Source organism: Drosophila erecta, unplaced genomic scaffold (genome assembly GCF_003286155.1).
Source record: "Drosophila erecta strain 14021-0224.00,06,07 unplaced genomic scaffold, DereRS2 tig00000092-arrow-pilon, whole genome shotgun sequence".
NCBI classification, from domain to species: Eukaryota; Metazoa; Arthropoda; class Insecta; order Diptera; family Drosophilidae; genus Drosophila; species Drosophila erecta.
Window position 1 is genome coordinate 887,208 of NW_020825207.1, and position 15,773 is coordinate 902,980.

General features: G+C 45.1%; 8 protein-coding genes across 8 annotated transcripts; 7 read left to right on the forward strand and 1 right to left on the reverse strand.

Annotated features, from left to right (window-relative positions):
* The first annotated feature begins 168 nt into the window (after positions 1-168).
* On the forward strand, positions 169-1,196 carry LOC6548070 (suppressor-of-stellate-like protein). Its single transcript, XM_001976575.3, has 3 exons — positions 169-219; positions 276-812; positions 870-1,196. Exons 1-3 carry the CDS (start codon positions 209-211, stop codon positions 1,030-1,032), a joined length of 711 nt encoding a protein of 236 aa, XP_001976611.1. The 5' UTR covers positions 169-208; the 3' UTR covers positions 1,033-1,196.
* A 2,165-nt stretch (positions 1,197-3,361) lies between these two features.
* On the reverse strand, positions 3,362-5,826 carry LOC6548069 (trichohyalin). The gene is made up of 2 exons (XM_001976574.3): positions 4,944-5,826; positions 3,362-4,873 (listed from the first exon to the last, which is right to left on the reverse strand). The coding sequence occupies exons 1-2, from the start codon at positions 5,734-5,736 to the stop codon at positions 3,459-3,461; spliced, it is 2,208 nt and encodes a 735-aa protein (XP_001976610.1). The 5' UTR covers positions 5,737-5,826; the 3' UTR covers positions 3,362-3,458.
* A 734-nt stretch (positions 5,827-6,560) lies between these two features.
* Positions 6,561-7,317, forward strand: LOC6548068. Its single transcript, XM_026980688.1, has 3 exons — positions 6,561-6,620; positions 6,680-6,997; positions 7,069-7,317. The coding sequence occupies exons 1-3, from the start codon at positions 6,561-6,563 to the stop codon at positions 7,234-7,236; spliced, it is 546 nt and encodes a 181-aa protein (XP_026836489.1). The 3' UTR covers positions 7,237-7,317.
* A 457-nt stretch (positions 7,318-7,774) lies between these two features.
* Positions 7,775-8,465, forward strand: LOC26526996. The gene is made up of 3 exons (XM_026980714.1): positions 7,775-7,834; positions 7,894-8,211; positions 8,284-8,465. Exons 1-3 carry the CDS (start codon positions 7,775-7,777, stop codon positions 8,449-8,451), a joined length of 546 nt encoding a protein of 181 aa, XP_026836515.1. The 3' UTR covers positions 8,452-8,465.
* A 525-nt stretch (positions 8,466-8,990) lies between these two features.
* Positions 8,991-9,748, forward strand: LOC6548067. The gene is made up of 3 exons (XM_026980687.1): positions 8,991-9,053; positions 9,113-9,430; positions 9,503-9,748. The coding sequence occupies exons 1-3, from the start codon at positions 8,991-8,993 to the stop codon at positions 9,668-9,670; spliced, it is 549 nt and encodes a 182-aa protein (XP_026836488.1). The 3' UTR covers positions 9,671-9,748.
* A 442-nt stretch (positions 9,749-10,190) lies between these two features.
* On the forward strand, positions 10,191-10,867 carry LOC6548101. The gene is made up of 3 exons (XM_026980831.1): positions 10,191-10,250; positions 10,310-10,627; positions 10,700-10,867. The coding sequence occupies exons 1-3, from the start codon at positions 10,191-10,193 to the stop codon at positions 10,865-10,867; spliced, it is 546 nt and encodes a 181-aa protein (XP_026836632.1).
* A 525-nt stretch (positions 10,868-11,392) lies between these two features.
* LOC6548100 lies at positions 11,393-12,091 on the forward strand. The gene is made up of 3 exons (XM_026980806.1): positions 11,393-11,452; positions 11,512-11,829; positions 11,911-12,091. The coding sequence occupies exons 1-3, from the start codon at positions 11,393-11,395 to the stop codon at positions 12,076-12,078; spliced, it is 546 nt and encodes a 181-aa protein (XP_026836607.1). The 3' UTR covers positions 12,079-12,091.
* Positions 12,092-12,508: 417 nt separating this feature from the next.
* On the forward strand, positions 12,509-13,212 carry LOC6548099. Its single transcript, XM_001976569.2, has 3 exons — positions 12,509-12,568; positions 12,629-12,946; positions 13,008-13,212. The coding sequence occupies exons 1-3, from the start codon at positions 12,509-12,511 to the stop codon at positions 13,155-13,157; spliced, it is 528 nt and encodes a 175-aa protein (XP_001976605.1). The 3' UTR covers positions 13,158-13,212.
* The last annotated feature ends 2,561 nt before the right edge of the window (positions 13,213-15,773 follow it).

Genomic DNA, 15,773 nt, shown 5'->3' on the forward strand with positions numbered 1-15,773 from the left:
CGCTGCTTGTGGCCAGGGTTGGGTGGAAAGCTTTGGGCGACTAAGGGCTTGGAACACAGACGACTTGCTGCTGCCCTGCCGGAACTCTACCACATTCCTGCCTGGCCCAACTGACAAGTGGATGTCAGTATGGCATAGAAGGCCTTGTCAGTAGACGTCACTTCGAAGTGAACTTGCACATTACATTTTATACGAATGACGTAGCAACATGTCGTTCCTGTAAGTATCTCGGCTTGCCCTAGACAAATCCCAGCCAGCTCAGTAAAATCTTGCAGCCAGAACAACGAGCCGATGGGAGATGTCAGTTGGATCAGCTGGTTCCTCGGGGTCAAGGGCAACGAGTTCCTCTGCCGCGTGCCCACCGACTTCATACAGGACAAGTTCAACCTGACGGGCCTGGAGTTCATCAGCGAGACACTGGACGTGGTCCTGGATCAAGAGTTCGACAACCAGGGCTGGGACGACGGGCTGGACATCGCCGATGCGGAGCAGCTGTACGGCATGATCCACGCTCGATATATCGTGTCGCCGCGAGGCGTGGAGGACATGCGCCTAAAGTACGAGAGGGGGGACTTCGGCTCGTGTCCGCGGGTCTACTGTAAGGGGCAGAAAACCCTGCCCGTGGGCCTCTCCGACCTGTGGAACCAGTCCCACGTGAAGGTCTACTGTCCTCGCTGTAACGACGTCTTCGTGCCGCGATCCCGCAGTGCATTGCTGGACGGAGCCATGTTTGGGACCAGCTTCCCGCACATGTTTTTCATGCAGCTACCGAGCATGAAGCCCCATCCGCCTCTGGAGAAGTACGTCCCCCGGTGAGTACTTCTCCGAATGAAATGCCAGTTCCTCCCACGAAACGCCTCCATTTGCAGGCTCTACGGCTTCCGGCTGCACCAGAAAGCCCTGATGCCACACGAAGCGCTCGAGACCACGCCAAAGAACATCGGATCCTCGGTCAGCAATTTGCCGTTCCTGGCTTCGTCCACTCCCAAGTCACTCCTTTTACCCTTTTCCAATACTGACCTCAATTCCTAACTCTTCGCGAAGGAGTGGACCACTGTTGGGGCGATGTCTTGTTGTTGTCATTAAAGGGATTCCCCAGTGCGTTGATATGGCCAGATACCACATACACATGGCTGCCCCAAACACTTAGCCCACACTGTTTTGGTCAAAGCTGGCCATATCAAGCACCCATTGGAGTAGCAAAATGTACTTGTCATTAATAGCGGTAATCACTTGGGAGCTCGGAAGTGAAGCAGCTTCAAGCGGCCATTCATCCGCTTAGTGCCACACACTGCGAGGAAATTGCAGGCATGTTGCAAGGATGAAAAAAGGTAAGACCTCCACCTCCTAAGAATACATCTTGAAAACTAGTTGGGTGGACAGAAGGGGAATTCAGTCGAAGATGCATTCTTCAGAATTCGCATCAAGTGCACAAGGATTAGGGCCTTTTACTCCTTAAGCTCGCCGGACTGCGCAATAAAAATCCACTTGGCGGCACAACCTGCTAAGCCGATAATGGGAATTACGTTGAGCCGTTCCAGTTACAGTTCCCGATCCACTGGAGATGCCACTGGGCCCCCCAGTAAGTCATGCCTTTATTATTATTTACTGCCGCCCTGGCGCTGGCGCTTTCATTCAGTTTTCCACGCCACTCGACGCCCTTTTTCCGTCGAGTGCTTTTCTCCGTGGCGCCACCCCCATTTCTCGCACTTTTTACACTTAATTTCATTAAGTAATCTTTCATACTGCAGCTTTTATTGAGTTTTAAGCTGGCGGACCGTATAATGAGCATGGCTGGTGGGCGGAAAAGCCGGGGAAATGGAAAAGCGCAGGATGCGAGCGTTTTGTTTTACATTACAATTGAGCCGGCCATGTGGCCTTGTGGCTGGACTCGGATTCCTTTTCTCTGGCAGGACCTTTGTGGCTCCTTGGCTACCTGTTGATCGCACCCGCCGCTTACTTATTCATTGTAATTTCTAGGACCCATCGAAATACAGCCCCCCGCCCCATGCCCCCCTGTATTTATGTATTTATTCAATTTCAGACGGAACACGTCGGTCCGCGTGGGCAAACAAATCGGATTGCTGTTCTTGTAAACAAAGTGTCTGCTCCCGATTGGAAACTCTGCTCCGGTGCAGCTGTGTTTCCATTCCTCCATTCTTCCGCCAGTGTTTTCAAGAATGGTCGGTTATTTGATTGTATCGCCGCCGGCTCCGCCACTCCCATCCACCAGGGAATAGGAGCTACAGCTCCCTATTTCCAGAATGTTGTGCTCCGAGTGCCGCAAAAGCCCCACTGAAATATTATTGTGTGCAGGCTTTTCAAAATATTTTGACTCCCTTGGCTGGACACACAATAAACACTCGTACAATTCGAACGAGGTTTTTAGAGTTTCAATTTTAAGAAGTGCGACTTTAATTCGATGCAGATGGAAAATAAATAGGAGCAAACTCTGTGTTACGCTGCTGTAGAAAATACACACAGATATATAGTTTAGAAACTAAACTCAGGTTATTAATTTTCTGTCCGCTTTTTATCCTCTAGACTTTTCCCATTGTTGCATGCAACCAAATTGTTTCATCATCTTTCTGGCTCACGCAGTTGACGTAATTTTTAGACTTTTCCCGATTAACCCCGTTCGGGCTAAGCGGTTCAGCAATTTATGGTTAATGACACTAAATTGGTTAACTTTGGCGGGCGGCAACTTTTCCAAACTTGCCAAAGGAGAGGAAGACGCTCGGTTCCGTTAATTTGGAGCCGGCGGTTGACCAAGCCCCAAAAGACAGCTCCAAAGTCCTAAGAGCCGGCTGATTAACCCATTGGGACGGATGGCCTGCTCCAGAAAGGACACGGCCGTAATTATCCCGGCGAGATTGGCCGGCCGGAACACTGCGCTCCACTCCACTTCACTCCGCCGGAGGATGCCGGGTTCATCAGCCTGGTTAGCAGCTCAAATTAAGTTACGGGCGGAACGCCGGACATGTCTGCCCGGTAATAAGCTAAATGAAAACAAAAATGGATGTCACTCAGTGCCGCAAGTTGATGAAGATGGAGCAGGAGGTACCGGAGGTCCTGGAGGTCCCGGAGGTCCTGGAAGACGTAACCCAATAACTTTGGCCACGCATTAATTGGAATTTATGAAGCCGGCCACTCTACGCTGCGGATTCTGCGCTAAACAAAGCGCGTAAGTGTCGCTGGAAAGGGTTACTAACCAATCCACCGTCTCCGCCGAGAAAATGGCTGAGGAAATGGAAAACTGGCCAGGGGGAAGAGAAGACCTTTTGCGCCAAGTTTAAGTGCTTTTAAAAAACCATTAACGTCATTTCCTTGCTTGTCTGGCTAAATTCGATGATGGCCGGGCTTCCTTTTTTCTATATATTTCTTTGCAGGCGAACAACATCAATACAATAAGACCTTGGAACGTAAATTTGGTTAGAGTGGAGGCGAGGTTGCTTGGTTTACTTGGATTTCTTCTTCGGATCTGGCTGCAGGGGTCCGGATCCCCAGGTTCCAGCGGGATTGGGCACGGGTGCTGGCCTGTCGTTGCCAGTTGGAGGAGGTGTTGCCGAGGAACTAGCTCTCTTTGAGCTGCTCTTCATCTTACGTCTCACTGGAGGCTGCGATTTGGGAAGGGGCACATCTTTGGACTCTGGCAGTTTTGGTTCCGGTGCAGTGGGCTTGGATGTGCTGAGGGGTGGACTAGCGGACGGAGGAGTAGCTGACTCCCTGGCTTTGGGAGTCAGGGAACTCAAAGCCTTGCCCACAACACTTCGAAAAGTGGGCTGAGTACCCTTGGTTAAGTCTGGCATGGGTGGCAGCTTCATGGAAAGCTGGCTAATTTTCCTCTGGTTGTCCAGCGGATCGTTGTGGATGACCTGCATGGGACCAGGACAAGCGGCCACCGTTGGAGGATCCGTATAGCAAACATGACGGGCATAGTCAAAGGAATCCCTGCTGTCCGTGGCGGGCATTCCCCTGCGGTGGAAGCAATTGATGGGACAGGAGGCGACACAGGGAGTGTATGGTTTCTCCACCTCGGCCAGCTTCTTGATCTTCACGGAGTTGCAGTAGATCTGGTGGCGATCGGCCACCTGCTCTTCGCGGCACATCTCGCGCTGCTCGTACTTGCGGTAGGCCAGCTCCGCCTTGGAAAAGAATCCAGGCCAGCAGTAGTCCCTGAGACGGCTCCTCTTCACTATTCTGCCCTCCGGTCGCATGTCCAGCTGGTTCTGCCGCTCGTAGAGATCCACGGCGGTGGCAATTGGGTACAGGGGCCGGCCCACCTTCCTGGACTCCTCCATGATCTCGACCGCCTGCTCAAAGAACTTCTTGTCGTCCTCCAAGTATGGATCCTCATTGCAGGCGGCCAGGTTCATCAGTTCGGCACGGCGCTTCTCGAGGAACTCCTCCCGCTGGCCAAAGAGAACGTTGCGCAGCTCCTCCTTCACCTTGTCCCTCTTACGCTTCTGAGAGGCATCGAAGAAGCGATTCGCCTCAGCGTTCTTCAAGCGGCGCGCCACATGGAAGCGCTGCAGCTCTTGCTGGCGGCGGAGCTTCTCGGCGTCCTGCTCTCGCTCCAATTTCTGATACGCCCGGCGCTCCTTGGCCAGTACCTCCCTTTCGCACTGGCGGCGGTTCTCGTCCACCTGCGTCTCAAAAGCGTGGCGGTCCTCCGCGTGTATCTGCCGATCTTCCAGCTTCTTTTGAAGCACCTGCTGCGCCTGGGCGACGCGGAGTGCCTGTAGCTCCCTCTCCTCCTGACACTTTTGCCGAAGCTGCTTCACGTGGTTTCCATAGCGACTGTCCAGATTGCGACTAGCCACGATGTAGACGCAGTTGCGCCGGTCGTCAATGGCGTCGCAAATACGCTCATCTGCCGGAAAGGAATAATATATCTCATATGGTGCTATGTGATATATCTAGTTTTAGTCCGCAGTACTTACGCTCTGCAATCTCCGCCTTCTCCTGGATGGCATCCTTGTAAGCCTTTCGATTGAAGGCTATTTTCCGGGCCTTCTTCTCCTTTAGCGCCTTCTCCTCCTTGTCCTGCAGACACTTGTACTGCGCCCGATCCACTTGCTCCTCGAAGACCCGTTGCTCCCGCTCGGCCTCCCTGATCTTCTCCCGCTGCGCGATGTCCTCTCGCATGAGCTGGGCATGTTCCATGTTCTTGGCGGTCTGCTTGGCCACCTCCTCCTCCTCGGTGGCGTGGCCAAAGGGCACTAGGGCAGCAGGACACAACTCCTCATCGGCCCGTTCCTGGGCACGGGCCGCCTCCGCTATCTCCTCGTTAAGGGCCTCATTGTACTTCCTCTGATGAATCATTTCGCTGTACAGAAGAGCCTGGTGTAGAGCGCGGGGTCCAGGCTTCAGTTGATCCAGTAGCCGGTTGGCCCGCAGGATCCTCTGCTTGCGCAGCCGCTCGTCTGCCAACTTTGTGTCCACGTCCTTTACTGCCGCCATGGCTTCCTTGCTCTGAGCCCTTGCCGATTTCTTGACCTTGGGAGCATTGGGATCCGTGAACAGACTACACAAGAGCTCGTTGCCGTCCTTCAGGTACTGCCGGTACCTGCGCTCCTCCTCGACGGCCTCCAATTGGGCATGTTTCTCATCCTGGCGAGAACGTCCCTTAATGGCTGCAAACCGCTTTGCCGAGATCACCACCGGATGCCGCGTAAAGCGCTTCCGGACAAAAAGTCCATCGGGACCCACTTCCTTGGGCTTGCACACATTCATTTTGGCTGTGGCAACATGAATATATGTAGATCAGTTCTCGATGTTGTTGGTTCGGCAAGGGTGTTTTATGTATGAGCTCCCCTCAAAACAGGAAAGTCTCGCTTATAAGCAAAGTATACATATGTCAATACCTGACTACTGAGCTTCCAACAGATCTAAGATTACATATCAATTTTCTTTGATGTGCATTTGTTTTGTCATGCTTGGGTGAGTTAAGCGCTAGGAATAATGATCTATAATTAAAATAAAGCCTAATGGCGCCGTTTAAAATCGAATAGATGAAGCAAATGCACCTAAACATCGTCAGTCCTCTACGGGTGCTCGATAAGAAACCATGGAACAAGGGATTGTACTTCTTGTTGTTTTGAAATAGTTGCTTTCCTGGTCTGCAGTGTAAGAGGAATTACTACTCAGATTACCGAATTTTATTATAATTCAAGCTTATCATTCCCTAGGAAGCTCCGTTTGCTAAAATGACGAATGCATTGAAGTTCCTCTTCGTTCCACTTTCACCTGGAGAGTACCTACTCTTCTTGGATTGGTTATTCGATTTGAGGCCGCAGTTTGCTACGAATGTATATTTCACCTTTGTAGGGGAATATTTACTGTCGAGAATGTCAGCAATAGTTTTTCAAGGCGTATTGGCAGGTTGAATTTGGTGTTATTAATATATATTTATTAACTGTTTTTAATCGATATTTAATGACAATGTAATAAACGCATTCGTTACCTAGCCATCAATGCAATTTGATCAAAAATGGAACACATTTTCGAAATGAAGACCCGAGTTACGTCAGTTAACCACGGTTGGTCGACCTGGAGCCATGGATCACAAGGTTTTAATCTTTGCAGTTTCGTTATTAGTTGCCTATCTAGGCTGCGGAGTAAGAAATCGGCTTATAGGACCCAATTAAAATTTCATAAAATCCAAAAATTCCATCAGGAGGCGCCTTCTCTCAAAATGACAAATGCAGTGTGCAAGTCCTATAACCAATCGTGGGTGGTTTTCCATTACTGCCGCCTGAAGGCCTATTCCCGAACCAAGACCAGCTTGAATTTAAATCTTACGTTCACAGAGCCGGCCAATAATATATCAGTTCATGTAAAGTCGATGAAGAAGGCCAATGGCTACAAGCCCTTTTTGTTTGACTTCACGCTCGACGCCTGCGAATTCATGAGAAGGCGGAACCACCCAGTGGCTAAGATAATCTGGAACATGATCAGGAATGTATCCACGGTTAACCACACGTGTCCATATACGGTGAGCCCGCCAAGAAAATTGCATTTAAGGTGGGGAATCCATCATCGTCTAAATGATTTACGATCTTTCAGGGCTTGCAGATGTTGAGCGATTTCCACAATGCTGAAATTCCTGTTCCACTGCCATCTGGAGACTATTTACTTTTGATAGACTGGTTGTTCGATGGTAAACCGCAGTTCGCTACGAATGTATATTTCACTTATGTTGAGGATTTTTTGCCGACTAACTCAAAACACTGAAGGTGGAGTATGGAGTTCCCTGACTTTCACAACTGATGTTAAGTAGCTATACACAAATATACGGAAATCGTATCGACACAGGACTTTTATACTTTTACTCTTTAGAATATTTTCTAAAAGGGTTTCAACTAAAATTTGCATTTAATTAAGTATATGTACATTGTCAGTTTTGACGGATGGGTAACGAGCCAAGGATCATGGGGGATAGTCATTTTTGCTGTTTCCTACTCTTACTGGATTGGTTATTCGATTTGAAGTCGCAGTTTGCCACGAATGTATATTTCACATTTGTAGGGGAATATTTACTGTCGAGAATGTCAAGAGGGTTCGAGATTTCGATCACTAATAGTTTTTCAAAGCGTATTGGCTGGTTGAATTTGGTGTTATTAATATATATTTAGTAAGTGTTTTAAATGGGTATTTAATGATAATGTAATTCGTTACCTAGCCATCAATGCAAATTTATCAAAAATTGAACACATTTTCGAAATGAAGACCCGAGTTACGTCAGTTAACCACGGTTGGTCGACCTGGAGCCATGGATCACAAGGTTTTAATCCTTGCAGTTTCGTTATTAGTTGCCTATCTAGGCTGCGGAGTAAGTAATCGGCTTATAGGCCTCAATTAAAATTTCATAAAATCCAAAAATTCCATCAGGAGGCGTCTTCTCTCAAAATGACAAATGCAGTGTGCAAGTCCTATAACCAATCGTGGGTGGTTTTCCATTACTGCCGCCTGAAGGCCTATTCCCGAACCAAGACCAGCTTGAATTTAAATCTTACGGTCATAGAGCCGGCCAATAATATATTAGTTCATGTAAAGGCAATGAAGAAGGCCAATGGCTACAAGCCCTTTTTGGTTGACTTCACGCTCGACGCCTGCGAATTCATGAGAAGGCGGAACCACCCAGTGGCTAAGATAATCTGGAACATGATCAGGAATGTATCCACGGTTAACCACACGTGTCCCTATACGGTGAGCCCGCCAAGAAAATTCCATTTAAGGTGGGGAATCCATTCATCGTCTAAATGATATTCGATCTTTCAGGGCTTGCAGATGTTGAGCGATTTCCACTATGCTGAAATTCCTGTTCCACTGCCATCTGGAGACTATTTACTTTTGATAGACTGGTTGTTCGATCGTAAACCACAGTTCGCTACAAATGTATATTTCACTTATGTTGAGGATTTGTTGCCGACCAGCTCAAAACACTGAAGGTGGAGTATGGAGTTCCCTGACTTTCACAACTGATGTTAAGTAGCTATACACAAATATACGGAAATCGTATCGACACAGGACTTTTATGACTAGATCTCTTTACAATATTTGCTAAAAGGGTTTCAACTAAAATTTGCATTTAATTAAGTATATTTACATTGTCAGTTTTGACGGATGGGTAACGAGCCAAGGATCATGGGGGATAGTCATTTTTGCTGTTTCCTACTCTTACTGGATTGGTTATTCGATTTGAAGTCGCAGTTTGCCACGAATGTATATTTCACATTTGTAGGGGAATATTTACTGTCGAGAATGTCAAGAGGGTTCGAGATTTTGATCAGCAATAATATTTCAAAGCGTATTCGATAGTTGAATTTTGTGTTATAAATATATCTTTATTAAGTGTTTTAAATGGGTATTTAATGATAATGTAATTCGTTACCTAGCCATCAATCCAATTTCATCAAAAATTGAACATATTTTCGAAATGAAGACCCGAGTTACGTCAGTTAACCACGGTTGGTCGACCTAGAGAGATGGATCACAAGGTTTTCATTTTTGCAGTTTCGTTATTATTATTATTCTATCTAGGCTGCGGAGTAAGAATTCGGATTTTAGAACCCAATCGAAATTTCATAAAATCCAAAAATTCCATCAGGAGGCGCCTTCTCTCAAAATGACAAATGCAGTGTGCAAGTCCTATAACCAATCGTGGGTGGTTTTCCATTACTGCCGCCTGAAGGCCTATTCCCGAACCAAGACCAGCTTGAATTTAAATCTTACGTTCACAGAGCCGGCCAATAATATATCAGTTCATGTAAAGTCGATGAAGAAGGCCAATGGCTACAAGCCCTTTTTGTTTGACTTCACGCTCGACGCCTGCGAATTCATGAGAAGGCGGAACCACCCAGTGGCTAAGATAATCTGGAACATGATCAGGAATGTATCCACGGTTAACCACACGTGTCCCTATACGGTGAGCACGCCAAGAAAATTGCATTTAAGGTGGGGAATCCAATTATCATCTAAATGATTTACGATCTTTCAGGGCTTGCAGATGTTGAGCGATTTCCACAATGTTGATATTCCACTTCCACTGCCATCTGGAGACTATTTAGTTTTGATGGACTGGTTGTTCGATCGTAAGCCGCAGTTCGCTACGAATGTATATTTCACTTATGTTGAGGATTTGTTGCCGTCCAGCTCAAAACACTGAAGGTGGAGTATGGAGTTCCCTGACCTTCACAACTGATGATAAGTAGCTATACAAAAATATACGGAAACCGTAACAGGACTTTTATGACTAGATCTCTTTACAATATTTGCTAAAAGGGTTTCAACTAAAATTTGCATTTAATTAAGTATATTTACATTGTCAGTTTTGACGGATGGGTAACGAGCCAAGGATCATGGGGGATAGTCATTTTTGCTGTTTCCTACTCTTACTGGATTGGTTATTCGATTTGAAGTCGCAGTTTGCCACGAATGTATATTTCACATTTGTAGGGGAATATTTACTGTCGAGAATGTCAAGAGGGTTCGAGATTTTGATCAGTAATAATATTTCAAAGCGTATTCGATAGTTGAATATATCTTTATTAAGTGTTTTAAATCGATATTTAATGATAATGTAATTCGTTACCTAGCCATCAATGCAATTTGATAAAAAAATGAACATATTTTCGAAATGAAGACCCGAGTTACGTCAGTTAACCACGGTTGGTCGACCTAGAGAGATGGATCACAAGGTTTTCATTTTTGCAGTTTCGTTATTAGTTTTCTATCTAGGCTGCGGAGTAAGAAATCGGATTTTAGAACCCAATCGAAATTTCATAAAATCCAATAATTCCATCAGGAGGCGCCCTCTCTCAAAATGACAAATGCAGTGTGCAAGTCCTATAACCAATCGTGGGTGGTTGTCCATTACTGCCGCCTGAAGGCCTATTCGCGAACCAAGACCAGCTTGAATATAAATCTTACGCTCATAGAGCCGGCCAATAATATATCAGTTCATGTAAAGGCGATGAAGAAGGCCAATGGCTACAAGCCCTTTTTGGTTGACTTCACGGTCGACGCCTGCGAATTCCTGAGAAGGCGGAACCACCCAGTGGCTAAGATAATCTGGAACATGATCAGGAATGTATCCACGGTTAACCACACGTGTCCTTATACGGTGAGCCCGCCAAGAAAATTGCAATTAAGGTGGGGAATCCAATTATCATCTAAATGATTTACGATCTTTCAGGGCTTGCAGATGTTGAGCGATTTCCACAATGTTGATATTCCACTTCCACTGCCATCTGGAGACTATTTAATTTTGATGGACTGGTTGTTCGATCGTAAGCCGCAGTTCGCTACGAATGTATATTTCACTTATATTGAGGATTTGTTGCCGTCCAGCTCAAAACACTGAAGGTGGAGTATGGAGTTCCCTGACCTTCACAACTGATGATAAGTATCTATACACAAATATACGGAAATCGTATCGACACAGGACTTTTATGACTAGATCTCTTTACAATATTTGCTAAAAGGGTTTCAACTTAAATTTGCATTTAATTAAGTATATGTACATTGTCAGTTTTGACGGATGGGTAACGAGCCAAGGATCATGGGGGATAGTCATTTTTGCTGTTTCCTACTCTTACTGGATTGGTTATTCGATTTGAAGTCGCAGTTTGCCACGAATGTATATTTCACATTTGTAGGGGAATATTTACTGTCGAGAATGTCAAGAGGGTTCGAGATTTTGATCAGTAATAATATTTCAAAGCGTATTCGATAGTTTAATATATCTTTATTAAGTGTTTTAAATCGATTTTTAATGATAATGTAATTCGTTACCTAGCCATCAATGCAATTTGATAAAAAATTGAACACATTTTCGAAATGAAGACCCGAGTTACGTCAGTTAACCACGGTTGGTCGACCTGGAGCCATGGATCACAAGGTTTTAATCCTTGCAGTTTCGTTATTAGTTTTCTATCTAGGCTGCGGAGTAAGAAATCGGATTTTAGAACCCAATCGAAATTTCATAAAATCCAAAAATTCCATCAGGAGGCGTCCTCTTTCAAAATGACAAATGCAGTGTGCAAGTCCTATAACCAATCGTGGGTGGTTTTCCATTACTGCCGCCTGAAGGCCTATTCCCGAACCAAGACCAGCTTGAACATAAATGCCACGTTCATAGAGCCAGCCAAAAATATATCAGTTCATGTAAAGGCGATGAAGAAGGCCAATGGCTACAAGCCCTTTTTGGTTGACTTCACGCTCGACGCCTGCGAATTCATGAGAAGGCGGAACCACCCAGTGGCTAAGATAATCTGGAACATGATCAGGAATGTATCCACGGTTAACCACACGTGTCCCTATACGGTGAGCACGGTGAGCCCGCCAAGAAAATTGAATTTAAGGTGGGGAATCCATTCATCGTCTAAATGATATTCGATCTTTCAGGGCTTGCAGATGTTGAGCGATTTCCACTATGCTGAAATTCCTGTTCCACTGCCATCTGGAGACTATTTACTTTTGATAGACTGGTTGTTCGATGGTAAACCGCAGTTCGCTACGAATGTATATTTCACTTATGTTGAGGATTTGTTGCCGACCAGCTCAAAACACTGAAGGTGGAGTATGGAGTTCCCTGACCTTCACAACTGATGATAAGTATCTATACACAAATATACGGAAATCGTATCGACACAGGAATTTGAATAAAACAGAAAAACAAAAATTAATTTTGAATTTGCAACTATTCACCAACTGACTTCACAACTCAGTTTCAGATAATATTGGTATCGAACGCATTTTACATGTGGTACGTCCTATGAAAATAAAAGTTGTGTTTGCTTCTAGGTCTGCCAAGTCCACACGGGGTCATCAACATAATACAACTGGTATAATGTTGTGTGATGTAATCATTATTTGATTTTCCAGTTGAGTGACTATGCTAGATCTCTTTACAATATTTGCTGAAAGAGTTTCAACGAAAATTTGTATATAATGAACCACGTGAAGCTGTACATTGTCAGTTTCAAGGGATTGGTAAACAGCGATGGATCAGAGGATAGCCATTTTTGCTGTTTCGGTAATATTTAGCTTTTTGGTCTGCGGGGTAAGAGATCCAATAACAGGCTACAAATAATGAAGCTAAAGTATTGAAAAATTCCCCCAGGAGGCGAACCTTGCTAAAATGACGAATGCAGTGTGCAAGTCCTATAACGAATCGTGGGTGGTTATCCATTACTGCCGCCTGAAGGCCTATTCCCGAACCAAGACCAGCTTGAACATAAATGCCACGTTCATAGAGCCAGCCAAGAAAATACACGTCCACGCAAAGATGATGAAGAGGGCCAATGGGTATAAGCCCTTTTTGTTTGATTACACACTCGACGCCTGCCTTTTTATGCGAAGGCGAAACCAGCCGTTCGCCAAAATCATTTGGAACTTTATCAGGAACGTATCCACGGTCAACCACACCTGTCCGTACGAGGTAAGATTAAAAATGTAGGGTATTTTCATGTAGATTTTCGGAATATTGTTGGATATTTCAGGGCTTACAGATGGTAAGCGACTTCCATCGCATTGAAGTTCCTGTTCCACTTCCATCTGGAGAGTACCTACTCTTACTGGATTGGTTATTCGATTTGAAGCCCCAGTTTGCCACGAATGTTTATTTCACCTATGTGGAGGATATTGCTTGAGTTGCTCGAAGGATACTCCACTTCTGGTTTAATATAATCTTCATAAACAAGGTATAGGCCCGTGATAATATGCTTAAATCGATTTTGAAATGATCGGGAATATAATGTTTTCTGTCTCAGTACCACTTTGTAAAGGAAGTTGTTGTGGTGTAAGTTGTGTAAGTGGCGCTTAAGTAGTTATCACGCGGTTCTGGTAGTCAGTATCATGTTTTATTGCAGTAAATTATAATTGGGGAATATTTCGGTTTGTTTGATGATGGCCTCTCATTAGTTTGCCCATCATATTTCATATAGACTCGCATACATATACTCGGAAAAGCTACACGCATTGCATTCAGTTGGTCTTGCTTGGGTTCCAATTCATTGCCCAGAACAACTCAAATCGTACATCTTTATGCAAGCATAGGCACGAGAATAATTATAATTTTGGCAGACTGCAAAAATATAGTTGATTGGTCAATCAAGCTCGCGAACTTGTATATCTCACTGAATATCTCGGTGATCATAGCTCCTATTTCGTGCGATTTTCATATAACTCCCGCATTTAATTGGCGCCATAAATCGTATTTGAAGACCGGAAACTGTTCCGCTGCAGCACATGATATCCTGGCCATCCGCAATTAGATGAACCCCAATTAGTGTTAATCAAATTAGGCAAAAACCGTGGTAGAGCAAATGGCGCTCCATCCAATTGCGGCAGGCGTCGAATTATACAGAAAACTCAGATGGCACACAAATGGAAATCAAGAGGGAAAAAGGAAAGTTGACTTTCATGCGAAAAGTTTTCCGGAGCTGGGGCGTGAATTCCTGCACCCAGAATGCTCATGGTTTTCGGGGATTGGATTTCGGCAGGGGGCGCTGTAGGCGCTGTAGGCGTGGTCGGTCAGACGCCAAACACCGGCGATTATTGTTCCAAAATGCAGCGGAGCGTGTAATTTTTTGGGCACGGGAGAAACGCAAAGAATCCGCATTCGCATTCGCATCCGCATCCGCATCCACATTCAGATTCAGATTTAGTTTGAGATTCAAATTGCCCAAGGAAAGCATTGCCCTTTGGGGGCCAAGACGGGAAAAGGGAGGAGAACGCGGCCTCTGAAAATTGTTTTGCGAAAATTAGTTTTCAAACTTTCTCGTCCGTTTATCTTGCATTTTTTTCCTTAGTCCTGCGAGGCCAAATGGAAATCTAAGCGCAGTGTGCGATATTAATTTGCATTTGGGCCTTGTTGTCATCTGGTGGCTTGGGGATTGGGGATTGGGGTTTTGGGGGCTCCGTGGCACAATAAAAATCAAATTTAAATAATTTTTAATTTATTTAGCAACGTTTCGGTCGAAATTTGTCGGGGTTTTTGTGTAATTGGGATTCAGTTATGGGATGGCAGTTACGTTTTGGGATCCATTTGTTGGCTTCCTTTTTGGGGGCTTTCGGCGTAATTGCCTTGAAATTACCTTTTGAGTGAGCTAGAACCAAGGAAAACAAGAGTTTATGCAAATCGCTTTAGTGATATTTATTTATTGCGATTTGAATGCTTTGCCTATGAAATATATCCGTTACACACCTCGCGTTTATTTAACTAAAGTTAGACTTACTTAAACTGTAAATTTATTTGGCTTTAACTAGTCAATTACTTAGCTACAAATTAAAAATGATTTAACAGTAATGTCCACACCAACCGACTTAAATTCTTGACAATCACAAAGTTAGGATTTGATTTTGATTCGTCGAACAGTGAGTAATTTGGTATACGACTCGGCTATGGAACTACAACTATGATTAACCACAACGCATTAAGGTCCGCCAATATCAGAGACTACGTACATAGATCCTTAATCCTTAAGAGGTGGAGAATTTAGGGAAGGGGTTCCGAATGTCGAGCGGGTTCTTAGAGGAAAGTCTGATATCTCTGTTTTTCCATCTAGCCTATGTTTAATTAGCCGATGCACACACACAACAACTAGGATTATATTATAAGAGTATAATACTCGTGGGTAAGTTGGGCTGGGAAACTTAGGGTATCACAAACATTGAATGAACACTTACTATGGTTAACTTCTGCTTATTTCGGCTAATTCCGATCCCCCAGATCAGGTATTCTAAAGAAAGGAGCAGTCTGGCTAATAGGACTTGGAAGTTTACAGATTGTTTTAGAGGAAGTGGAAAATTTGAGGATGGGTGCTATCTTTTTTAATGCTTTCTTAAGGGTGCAATCCAAAAAACCGCTTTCTACAAGCGAATCTCAGAGACTTGAAATTGAAAACCCGACCGTAGGACCTCCAGATCTTAAGCCTAATAGAAAACACACATATTATGGCTTGATCATGCGGTATTATATAGACACTCACACGCACATACACCTATGGAATCTTATAGATACTCGCTCGCTCTCACTCCCTATTCTCTGCATGGTTATACCATATACTGGGGAGCCCTGGAATCCCGCAATCCTGGAATCCCGTTTCGTGGCACCCCTGACCCCAATGCGCTCTGTGATCCTACTTGCGGTACTCGGCCATTGGAAAGCCGGACTTCTCCGGCGGCGGACTGTGGCAGGCGGCGCGAATCCGGCTGAAGCGCAGGCTGCCCGTGTGGGAATGGAGCCGCGTCTTGGCCTGCTGGTG